The 12,813-nt window shown below is 47.3% G+C and overlaps 1 protein-coding gene across 1 annotated transcript in view; it reads left to right on the top strand.

The window, feature by feature from the left end:
* Window positions 1–12,813, top strand: part of LOC309566842 (uncharacterized protein) — a 210,968-nt gene that overhangs the window by 112,184 nt on the left and 85,971 nt on the right. Inside the window, exon 9 of the mRNA XM_082272164.1 lies at window positions 1,899–2,010. Coding sequence (XP_082128290.1) covers window positions 1,899–2,010 — 112 coding nt within the window. The remainder of the gene's footprint in view (window positions 1–1,898; window positions 2,011–12,813) is intronic.

Below are 12,813 nucleotides of genomic sequence, written 5' to 3'. Positions count from 1 at the left end.
AAAAGGTTCTTTATTCACATATGTTGTACAAGGTACAGCAGGGTAGGATATAGTAGACGCGTTTCACATGAATGCTTTGTCCTCGTTCACTACCCGTAGTAGCAGTATGTTCTCTGCAGTGGCGATCCGAGGTTCAGCACCTGCCTTGGATTGTGGACATTGACCGGCCTGAGCGGAGTTGCTCTTCTTTTCATAGGAATCAGGTAGGTTAGTGTAGTGGTCAGGTAGGTCAGAATAGGAATCAGGTAGGTTAGTGTAGGTATCAGGTAGGTTATTTTATTGGTCAGGTAGGTCAGTGTAGGAATCAGGTAGGTTAGTGTAGTGGTCAGGTAGGTTAGTGTAGGAATAAGGTGGGTTAGTGTAGTGGTAAGGTGGGTCAGTGTAGGAATCAGGTAGGTTAATGTAGTGGTCAGGTAGGTTAGTGTAGGGATCAGGTAAGTTATTTTATTGGTCAGGTAGGTCAGTGTAGGAATCAGGTAGGTTAGTGTAGTGGTCAGGTAGGTTAGTGTAGGAATAAGGTGGGTTAGTGTAGTGGTAAGGTGGGTCAGTGTAGGAATAAGGTATGCTAGTGTAGTGGTAAGGTGGGTCAGTCTAGGAATCGGGTAGGTTAGTGTAGGAATCTGGTAAGTTAGTGTAGGAATAAGGTATGTTAGTGTAGTGGTAAGGTGGGTCAGTGTAGGAATCAGGTAGGTTAATGTAGTGGTCAGGTAGGTTAGTGTAGGGATCAGGTAGGTCAGTGTAGGAATCAAGTAGGTTAGTGTAGTGGTCAGATAGTTTAGTGTAGGGATCAGGTAGGTCAGTATAGGAATCAGGTAGGTTAATGTAGTGGTCAGGTAGGTTAGTGTAGGGATCAGGTAGGTCAGTGTAGGAATCAAGTAGGTTAGTGTAGTGGTCAGGTAGGTTAGTGTAGGGATCAGGCAGGTCAGTGTAGGAATCAAGTAGGTTAGTGTAGTGGTCAGATAGTTTAGTGTAGGGATCAGGTAGGTCAGTATAGGAATTGGGTAGGTTAGTGTAGTGGTCAGGCAGGTTAGTGTAGGAATCAGGTGGGTTAGTGTAGTGGTAAGGTATGTTAGTGAATGGATCAGGAAGGTAAGTGTAGGAATTGGGTAGGTTAGTGTAGTGGTCAGATAGTTTAGTGTAGGGATCAGGTACGTTAGTGTAGGAATTTGGTAGGTTAGTGTAGTGGTCAGGTAGGTTAGTGTAGTGGTAAGGTGGGTCAGTGTAGGAATCGAGTAGGTTAGTGTAGGAATCAGGTAGGTTACTGTAGTAATAAGGTAGGTTAGTGTATTGGTCAGGTAGGTCAGTGCAGGAATCAGGTAGGTTAATGTAGTGGTCAGATAGTTTAGTGTAGGGATCAGGTACGTCAGTGTAGGAATTCGGTAGGTTAGTTTAGTGCTCAGGTATGTTAGTGTAGGGATCAGGAAGGTAGGTATAGGAATCAGGTAGGTTAGTGTAGCGTTCAGTGTAGTGGACACTCAGATCAATCTGTGTCTCTTCGGCTGCATTGGAGGCCAGAGAAGAGATCTGGGGTCTAATATGCCCCAGATCTCTCCGTAAAGAGGACCTGTCGTGGCCCATGCTATTACGAGGGATGTTGTTCATCTCTTTTAACAGCAATAACATTGATCAATAAAAAAAAGTTAAAAGTACAGTATTAAAAAAAAAAAAAAATGTAATTAAAAAAAAAATAAATAAATAAAATAACATAAAAAAAATACAAATAGGTATCGGCTATTGGTATCGGCGAGTAATTGTGGAAAAGTATTAACACTCGTACTCGGTCTTAAAAAACTGGTATCAGTGAAACCCTAATTGTTATCCATTGTACAATTTTTATCTGCCAGAAAATATGTTTTTTTTTTATCTTGCTGACCTTATGACAATATTCCATTCTCCAGGTATAGTTCTGAAGAGCTTCCACTTGGATCCCAGGCAGCTGAAAGAGAAACTGTTAATTATTAGAGAGCGTGATGGCGGATTGTCGGATGAACATCTGACTAATCTCAGAAGGTAACTGACGTCATTATGAGGGTCTCTGTCCTTTTTGTGATACTTAAACTGGGGATACACTTGTAGAATTTTGAACAAAAATTTATATGGAAAATCTCAGAATATTCGAATGTCATTTTTAAAGTAGTCCAAATTTTGTTGGATTTTGGATCAAATAGATTTGACCACGACCTCCCCTTCATGACCAGGCTATTTTATGTGATACGGCACTGCGTTACTTTAACTGACAATTGCGCGGTCATGCAACACTGTACTCCAAAAAAAAAATTATGTCCCTTTTTTCCCCACAAATAAAGCTTTCTTTTTTTGGTATTTGATCACCTCTGAGGTTTTTATTTTTTGCGCTAAAAACAAAAATAGACCGACAATTTTGAAAAAAAAAAAAAAAAATACATATATATATATATATTTTTTACATTCTGCTATAAAATATTTCCAATAAAAAATGTAATAAATCAAATTTCTTCATCAATTTAGGCCAATTTGTATTCTGCTACATATTTTTGGTAAATAAAAAAATCCTAATAAGCGTATATTAATTGGCTTGCGCAAAAGTTATCACGTCTACAAAGTATTGGATATTTTTATGGAATTTTTATTTATTTATTTATTATTTATTATTTATGCATTTATTTATTATTTATTTATTATTATTATTATTATTATTATTATTATTATTATTATTATTATTATTATTATTTCTTCATTCATTTATTTATTATTATTTATTTATTTATTTATTTTTTATTTATTTATGTATTATTTATACATTTTTTTTATTTATTTATTTATTATTATTTATTATTATTTTTTTTTTTTACTAGTAATGGCGGTGATCAGCGACTTATAATGGGACTGCCATATTGTGGCGAATTAATCGGACACTAACTAACACTTTTGACACTTCTTTTTTTTGATTCAGTGACAGTAATACAGTGATCGGTGCTAAAAAAAAAATGCACTGTCACTGTACTAATGACACTGGCAGGGAAGTGGTTATCATCAGGGGCGATCAAAGGGTTATATGTGTCCCAAGGGAGTGCTTGCTAACTGTGTGGGGGAGTTGCTTGTACTGTGGGAAGGCAGAGATCCGTGTTTTCTGCTTGGCAGAAACACAAGATCACTGCCTTCCCTTGTCACAGAATGGGGATCTGCCTTGTTTATATAGGCAGATCGCTGTTCTGCCTAGCCTCAAATAATCGGTGGGTCCGCTGATTGGCTCCTGCTGTGTCCAATCACAGTGGGAGGAAGTTGCCGGTGGCACGCGTGTGTGCCCCAGGCTCCGAGGTGCAGGCACGTGATTCTGTGCAGAGGAGCCACCGCCCCACATATGTATGTGGGGCGGTCGGCAAGAGGTTAAGGCTCAATCATACTTGCTTCGACTTTAACACATTAAAGCATCTACCGCTTCACCATGCTTTTTTTTTATGTGTTTTTAATGTTTTTTGAAGCTTTAATTAGGCTTAGCAAATGCCCTGTGTGTTTTGAGTTTATATTTGTTTTAAAGGGGCTCAGTAGTACCCCCACTCAACAGATCACCAACTCAATAGTACCCCTGTTTAGCAGATCATCATTTTTGTACCCTTGTTCAGCAGATCCTCAGCTTATAAGTACCATGGTTCAGCAGATCCCCTGCTCAGTAATACCCCCAGCTCTGCTGATGCTCCACTCACTAGTATCCCCAGCTTTGCTGATTCCCCACTCAGTAGTAACCTCCAGCTCTGCTGATCCTCCACTCAATAGTAATCCCCAACTCTGCTGATGCCCCACTCACTAGTATCCCCAGCTTTGCTGATTCCCCACTCAGTAGTAACCCCCCAGCTCTGCTGATGCCCCATTCACTAGAATCCCCTGCTTTGGTGATTCCCCACTCATTAGTAATCCCCAGCTCTGCTGATCCTCTGCTCAAAAGTAACCCCCAGCCCTGCTGATCCTCCGCTCAATAGTAATCCCCTAGCTTTGCTGATCCTCTGCTCAAAAGTAACCCCCAGCTCTGCTGATCCTCCGCTCAATAGTAATCCCCTAGCCTTGCTGATCCTCTGCTTAGTAGTAACCCCCAGCTCTGCTGATCCCCCCACTCAGTAGTAACCCCCAGCTCTGCTGATCCTCCGCTCAATAGTAATCCGCAGCTCTGCTGATCCTCCGCTTAGTGGTAACCCCGAGCTCTGCTGATCCCCACGCTCAGGAGTAACCCCCAGCTCTGCTGATCCCCCCGCTCAATAGTAATCCCCAGATCTGCTGATCCTCTGCTCAGTAGTAACCCCCAGCTCTGCTGATTCCCCCGCTCAGTAGTAACCCCCAGCTCTGCTGATCCTCCGCTCAGTAGTAACCCCCAGCTCTGCTGATCCTCCCTTCAGTAGTAACCCCCAGCTCTGCTGATCCCCCCCCCCCGCTCAGTAGTAACCCCCAGCTCTGCTGATGCTCCGCTCAGTAGTAACCCCCAGCTCTGCTGATCCTCCTCTCAGTAGTAACCCCCAGCTCTGCTGATTCTCTGGTTTTCTGATCATTACCGCTCACCTCCTGCTATATTGCTCCCATGCTGCTCACCACATGTGACATCTGCTAGTTTCTCCTGTTCCAGTCCCCCAGCTGCTTTGCTAATCCTCTGCTGCTTAGTCCTCTCTCTCTCCGGTCCCCACTCATTTTCCGCTATAGCGGTCCCATGTTGCACACCACGTTTGCTGTCTGCTAGTGGCTCAGCTCCAGTCCAGACCCCGCTCACCTTCCTGCTGCTCCACCCTGCACACCAGATGGGATGTCTGCACCAGACACTCCCAGAATATGTACTGTACACATGAACTGGAAGTGACTACTAATGACATCTTTCTGGTTTACTTGTTGGGTTCCCAGTGGGAAATCACATACCTGCAATACCTCCAAACAGGGCCGGTCCGAGGCGGGTGCACGGGGTGCATCGCACCCAGGCGCCACGAGCTGAGGCGGAGGAGGGGCGCCGAAGCTCCAGTGACAGTGCCGGTGTTCTAAAAGTTAATACACAGCTGACAGAGAGGAGGCAGCAGGACTGGTTGCTTAGCTGGGAGGAGGCGGGATGGAGAGAAGACATTCTCGGGTCTGAGAGGAGGCGGGACGGATTGCTTAGCTGGGAGGAGACGGGACGGAGGTAGAGAAAAAATGTAATCAGCAAGCTCTGCATTATTACAATTATGCTCGACCTCCGTCCCGCCTCCTCCCAGCTAAGCAGTTCGTCCCGCCTCCGCCCCGCCTCCTCTCAGACCGAGGATGTCTTCTCTCCATCCTGCCTCCTCCCAGCTAAGCACTTCATCCCGCCTCCGCCCCGCCTCCTCTCAGACCCGAGGATGTCTTCTCTGCATCCCACCTCCTCCCAGCTAAGAACTTCGTCCCGCCTCCGCCCTGCCTTCTCTCAGACCCGAGGATGTCTTCTCTGCATCCCGCCTCCTCCCAGCTAAGAACTTCGTCCCGCCTCCGCCCCGCCTCCTCTCCGTCCTGTCTCCTCTCAGCTAAGTAATCAGCAGTCCCGCCTCCTGTCCTCTCTGTCAGCAGTGATGTAATGGTGCCGGCGGGGCGCCATTTTTAAATCTAAAGTAAACTGCAGTGGCCCAGCAGTGGCGCGTGCCTCTCATCACGGCCAGGTAAGACCCCTCCACAGCTTCTGACCACCTCCCCCTGTAGCATGCCCGCAGCCTCAGACGTCTCCCCCTGTACCATGTCCGCAGCCTCAGACGTCTCCCCCTGTACCATGCCCGCAGCCTCAGACGTCTCCCCCTGTACCATGCCCGCAGCCTCAGACGTCTCCCCCTGTACCATGCCCGCAGCCTCAGACGTCTCCCCCTGTACCATGTCCGCAGCCTCAGACGTCTCCCCCTGTACCATGTCCGCAGCCTCAGATGTCTCCCCCTGTACCATGTCCGCAGCCTCAGACGTCTCCCCCTGTACCATGCCTGCAGCCTCAGACGTCTCCCCCTGTACCATGCCTGCAGTCTCAGACATCTCCCCCTGTACCATGCCCGCATCCTCAGACGTCTCCCCCTGTACCATGTCCGCAGCCTCAGACATCTCCCCCCTGTTCCATGTCCACAGCCTCAGACAACTCCCCCCTGTACCATGTCCGCAGCCTCAGACATCTCCCCCCTGTACCATGTCTGCAGCCTCAAACATCTCCCCCCAGTACCATGTCTGCAGCCTCAGACATCTCCCCCCCTGTACCATGCCCGCAGCCTCAGACATCTCCCCCCTGTACCATGCCCGCAGCCTCCGACATCTCCCCCCACTTTACCTTGTCCGCAACCCTTAGACATCTCCCCCCCCCCCCCTGTACCATGTCCGCAGCCTCAAATATCTCCCCCCTGTTCCATGTCCACAGCCTCAGACATCTCCCCCCTGTACCATGCCCGCAGCCTCAGACATCTCCCCCCTGTAAAATGCCCGCAGCCTCAGATATCTCCCCCCTGTACCATGTCCGCAGCCTCAGATATCTCCCCCCTGTACCATGTCCGCAGCCTCAGACATCTCCCCCTGTACCATGTCTGCAGCCTCAGACATCTCCCCCCTGTACCATGTCCGCAGCCTCAGACATCTCCCCCACTGTACCATGCCCGCAGCCTCAGACATCTCCCCCACTGTACCATGTCCGCAGCCTCAGACATCTCCCCCCCCCCCTGTACCATGTCCGCAGCCTCAGATATCTCCCCCCTGTTCCATGTCCACAGCCTCAGACATCTCCCCCCTGTACCATGCCCGCAGCCTCAGACATCTCCCCCCTGTACCATGTCCGCAGCCTCAGACATCTCCCCCCCTGTACCATGTCCGCAGCCTCAGACATCTCCCCCCCTGTACCATGTCTGCAGCCTCAGACATCTCCCCCCCTGTACCATGCCCGCAGCCTCAGACATCTCCCCCACTGTACCATGTCCGCAGCCTCAGACATCTCCCCCCCCCCCCCTGTACCATGTCCGCAGCCTCAGACATCTCCCCCCCTGTACCATGTCCGCAGCCTCTAACCATCTCCCCCTGTACCATGTCCACAGCCTCTAACAATCTCCCCCCTGTACCATGTCCACAGCCTCTAACCATCTCCCCCTGTACCATGTCCACAGCCTCTAACCATCTCCCGCTGTACCTTGCCCGCAGCCTCAGACATCTCCCCCCTGTACCATGTCCGCAGCCTCAGACATCTCCCCCACTGTACCATGCCTGCAGCCTCAGACATCTCCCCCACTGTACCATGCCTGCAGCCTCAGACATCTCACCCCTGTACCATGTCTGCAGCCTCAGACATCTCCCCCCTGTACCATGCCCGCAGCCTCAGACATCTCCCCCACTGTACCATGTCCTCAGCCTCAGACATCTCCCCCCCCCCCCTGTACCATGTCCGCAGCCTCAGACATCCCCCCCCCCCCCCTGTACCATGTCTGCAGCCTCTAACCATCTCCCCCCTGTACCATGTCCACAGCCTCTAACAATCTCCCCCCTGTACCATGTCCACAGCCTCTAACCATCTCCCCCTGTACCATGTCCACAGCCTCTAACAATCTCCCCCCTGTACCATGTCCACAGCCTCTAACCATCTCCCCCTGTACCATGTCCACAGCCTCTAACCATCTCACCCCTGTACCATGTCCACAGCCTCTAACCATCTCCCCCTGTACCATGGCCATTTGGTGGGCACTGATAAGGCTGCATTTGGTGGGCACTGGTAGGCTGCATTTGGTGGGCACTGGTAGGCTGCATTTGGTGGGCACTGGTAGACTGCATTTGGTTGGCACTGGTAGGCTGCATTTGGTGGGCACTGGTAGACTGCATTTGGTTGGCACTGGTAGGCTGCATTTGGTGGGCACTGGTAGGCTGCATTTGGTGGGCACTGATGAGGCTGCATTTGGTGGGCACTGATCAGTCTGCATTGATCTCTTGTATCAAGTCTGCAGTCTCTGACCATCTCCTGTTTGGGGGCTCTGTCTAACAGACTCTCTAACAGATGCCCTCTCTGTGTCCATTAGATAGACCCCCCTCCAGTTCCCATTAGAGTACTCTGCTTCTCTTACTGTAATTTGTTTATTGTTAAGAGATCGCGGGAGTGTCCCGCGGTAAGGAAGACGTCTTAGGGGAGCATCTCTGTGTTTGAGCCATTGCCATAGAAACATTTGTAAAGGGGAGGAGTTAGTAAGATGACTACGCCCACGTGGGGGCGCCAGAAAAATTTCTGCACCCAGGCGCCTGTGACCCTAGGATCGGCCCTGCCTCCAAAACAATGTGAAGCTAATTCTGAATAAAATATAATATCAAAATAGTGCTGTGCCCCTTAGGCCTCATGTACACTGCTAGTAAACGGACATTTTGGAGCAGTTGGGTGTTTTTTTCAGCAGCCCCTGAACCCTCCTCTATGTTATCTTATATGTCCATGTACACTGGGTCATTTACAGTCATTTAGAGGCAGTTGAGTTCAGTGTCGTTTTTTGGAAAGCAATTATTTGCGTTCAGGATGTTCAGAACGTGTGTTTACCGTCGTTTCAAACGCAAAACGCGACCGAACGCGATCACCCGCGTTTAGCGCTTGCGTTTTTCCATTTTAAAGGGGAATGATTTTTTGACCTCTAAACGCGGCTGCAAATGCGACACAACAGACCTTTTAAACGTCCTTTACATAGCTGTAAAATTCCAGCGTTCAAAGGACTTTTTAAAACATCCCGTGTACATGTCGCCTAAATGTGCAAATAAAAAAGTGTATATTTAAAAATGGTGATGTATCTCAAAAGAGTGATATCATACAAATTATGTAAAAGTGTGAGAAATACAATAAAAGTATTTTACCAGGAACTGTGCAAAAAGGACGTGTGCAAATATGCTATAGTCGTGCAAATACAAAAAGTGCCAGTGCTCTGTCAATAAATCCCGTGTCCGTGCGCTCCTTCACCAATGGATGGATGGCCGCTCACCTCAAGTTCTGACCCATGTTTTACCAGTGGGTCACAACTGACTGTCCCCTTCTCAGGATAAAATCCTTTTAGTGATCTGCAATTGACAGTCGAGATGATACGGATCTCCAAACCACTGTATGCTCCAGATCAATCCCTGTGAAAATGCAGGAAGACAAGGACAAGATCTAATGCTCTCCGTATGGATAATTTTATTGACAATATCTAGTGCTCTCCGTATGGATAATTTTATTGACAACATCTAGTGCTCTCCGTATGGATAATTTTATTGACAACATCTAGTGCTCTCCGTATGGATAATTTTATTGACAATATCTAGTGCTCTCCGTATGGATAATTTTATTGACAACATCTAGTGCTCTCCGTATGGATAATTTTATTGACAACATCTAGTGCTCTCCGTATGGATAATTTTATTGACAATATCTAGTGCTCTCCGTATGGATAATTTTATTGACAACATCTAGTGCTCTCCGTATGGATAATTTTATTGACAACATCTAATGCTCTCCGTATGGATAATTTTATTGACAATATCTAGTGCTCTCCGTATGGATAATTTTATTGACAATATCTAGTGCTCTCCGTATGGATAATTTTATTGACAACATCTAGTGCTCTCCATATGGATAATTTTATTGACAACATCTAGTGCTCTCCGTATGGATAATTTTATTGACAACATCTAGTGCTCTCCGTATGGATAATTTTATTGACAACATCTAGTGCTCTCCGTATGGATAATTTTATTGAAGTAGATAAAATACACTTACATGCATAAGCACAATGAACTTCACAATACGGCAACGATCAGTGAAACGGCATAGGAAAGCAGGCTTCGCCCCTATACGCGTTGCGTCACAAGTTGACTTCTTCAGGAGTGGCTTTTATTCACTCTTTAAACACTTACCGACCGCCTAACGACTATTTACGCCGGTCGTTGAAAGCGAAATAACTGCCATAACCCCAGTATTTTTTTAAAAGGCGGGCGGACGGCTTTAAGATAAGGGGGGTCCCAGCGGCGGATTTGCTGCGGGATCACCCTTACGGTGCGGAGGACGAAGTGCTGCTATATAACATTCCCCCCAAAAAAATTTAAAAATCTAAATTTTTTAACATTTTAGGCCAATTTGGTTTCTGCTACATATTTTTGGTAAAAAAAATAAAATTGCAATAAGCGTATTTTGATTGGTTTGTGCAAAAGTTATTGTGTCTACAAACTACGGGAAAGATTTTTGTCATTTTTATTGTTTTTTTTTTTTTTTATTAGTAATGGCGGCGATCTGCGATTTTTAGCGGGACTGTGACATTGCGGCGGACAGATCAGACCCCTAACTGACATTTTTGACATTTTTTTTTGGGGGGGGGGGGGACAGTGACATTACTACAGTGATCAGTGCTAAAAATATGCACTGTTACTGTAATAATGATACTGGCAGGGAAGGGGTTAACGCTGTGGGTGATCAATGGGTTAAATGTGAGCCTAGGGGAGTGATTCTAACTGTAAGGGGGCGGGGTTATGGAATGATCATAGAGACCTGTGTTCCTATATAGAAGGATCACAGGCGTTCTGTGATCATTCCAGAGAGAAGAATGGTCGGCTGTGTTTACAACAGCTGACCATTCTTCTCTCTCAGGGGGCAGTGATCGCGGGTGTCAGACGGCAATCAGAGCGGGCGCTTGCCACCTAGCTGCCAGCACGCGACCGACGTAGCCCTACGTCGGTTCGCGCAGGAGGGCCACCCTGCTGCAGTATATATGCGGTGGGCGGTCCGGAACCGGTTAATTCTGAATAAAAGGCTTTCAAAAGCGGCAGGTGCTGTAAGAAGGCGTTGTCATAAACTTCTGTGGAGGCTTTGGAGTTGCTTTGAAGCACCAAGAATGCGACATAGGGGATAATTTTTAAGGTGAAGCAAAGCAAACACAACATGGACTGACAGCTTACCATTTTATTTATTGATCTGATTGCCATTCAGAGTTTTGAAAAAGCGTCTCAAACAACACATTTTGAAGCAAGTGTAAATGAGCGCTTACTAAACAGAAACCACATAGAAATTCATACATTCGAGGAAGATTTCCCATCCTGCTCCTTCCAATTTTCTTGTCTTTGCAGTCAAAAACAAACATCGATTTCACCTCATTAACCTCTTTACGACCGCCCGCCGCAGATATACTGCGGCAGGCATCCGCTCCCAGGCGAATCGCCGTACATATACGGCCGTCGCTCTCAGGAGGCTAGGGGGCGAGCGCACGCCCCCGGCGGCGTGCTCCCACCCCTGCTCGTCAGTGGGGAAGCCAATGCAGCGGGCAGGCGGCTCCGATTGCCGCCTGACACCCGCGATCGCTCCCCGCTGAGAGAGAAAAGCGGTCGGCTGTTGTAAACACAGCTGACCGTTCTTCTCCCTGGAATGATCACAGAGTGCCTGTGATCCTTCTATATAGGATCACAGGTCTCTATGGTCATTTCAGAAGCCACACCCCCCCCCCACAGTTAGAATCACTCCCCTAGGCTCACATTTAACCCCTTGATCACCCATAATGTTAACCCCTTCCCTGCCAGTGTCATTATTACAGTAACAGTGCATATTTTTAGCACTGATTACTGTAGTAATGTCACTGGTACCCCCAAAAGTGTCAAAAATGTCAGTTAGGGGTCCGATCTGTCCGCCGCAATGTCGCAGTCCCGCAAAAAAATTGCATATTGCCGCCATTACTAGTAAAAACCACTTTTACCACTTTTACTACCACTCCATAGGCTATCCCCTCTTCAGTCTATCATGAATGCTGCTGCCAGGCTTGCCCACCTTACCAACCGCTCAGCGTCTGCCTCCCCTCTCGGCCAATCCCTACACTGGCTCCTGATTGCTCAGTGAATTAAATTCAAAATACCAACCATAACATACAAAGCCATTCACAACTCTGCCCCGAGCTACATTACCAATCATGTCTCCGAATATCACCCAAACCGCCCTCTCCGCTCCTCTCAAGACCTCCTACTCTCAAGCTCCCTTGTCTCATCCTCCCATGCTCGTCTCCAGGATATCTCCAGGGCCTCTCCCATCCTCTGGAACTCTCTACCTCAACCTGTACGACTATCTCCTACTCTAGCTGCTTTCAGGCGAACCCTGAAAACTCATCTCTTCGGGGAAGCCTATTACTAATCTTCCATCAGCTCATTCCCTACTGTTACAACCTCTTGTAACACCTGCCCCACCCCATTAGATTGTAAACTCTTCTGGGCAGGGCCCTCTTAATCCTCTTGCATTTTATTGTATTGTAACTGTATTGTCTCCCTTTTATATTGTAAAGCTCTGCATAAACTGCTGGCACTATAAAAATCCTGAATAATAATAAATCTTTCCCGTAGATAGTAGACGCGATAACTTTTGCGCAAACCAATCAAAATACGCTTATTGCGATTTTTTTTTTACCAAAAATATGTAGCAGAAAACAAATTGGCCTAAAATGATAAAAAAAATTTGATTTTTAATTTTTTTTTTTAGCAGAATGTGAAGAATATTGTTTCAAAATTGTCGCTCTTTTTTTGTTTATAGCGCAAAAAATAAAAACTGCACAGGTGATCAAATACCACCAAAAGAAAGCTCTGTTTGTGGGAAAAAAAGGACATCAATTTTATTTGGGTACAGCGTCGCACGACCGCGCAATTGTCCATTAAAGTAACGCAGTGCTGAATCGCAAAAAAGGGCCTGGTCAGGAGTGGGGCAAATCCTTCCGGTCTTAACCACTTGCCGACCGCTCACAGTATATTTACTGCGGCAGTCAGCCCCTCCTGGGCAAAGTGACGTAGTACTACGTTGCTCGCCCAGGAGCCTGCAGGGGGCTAGCGCGCACCGCCGGAGGCACGCTCCCGCCCCCGCTCATTCACTGAGGT

Source organism: Pelophylax lessonae, assembly GCF_965119305.1.
Source record: "Pelophylax lessonae genome assembly, chromosome: 11".
NCBI lineage: Eukaryota > Metazoa > Chordata > Amphibia > Anura > Ranidae > Pelophylax > Pelophylax lessonae.
The sequence above is the reverse complement of the archived record's forward strand: the minus strand, read 5'-3'. Positions and strand labels throughout refer to the sequence as shown.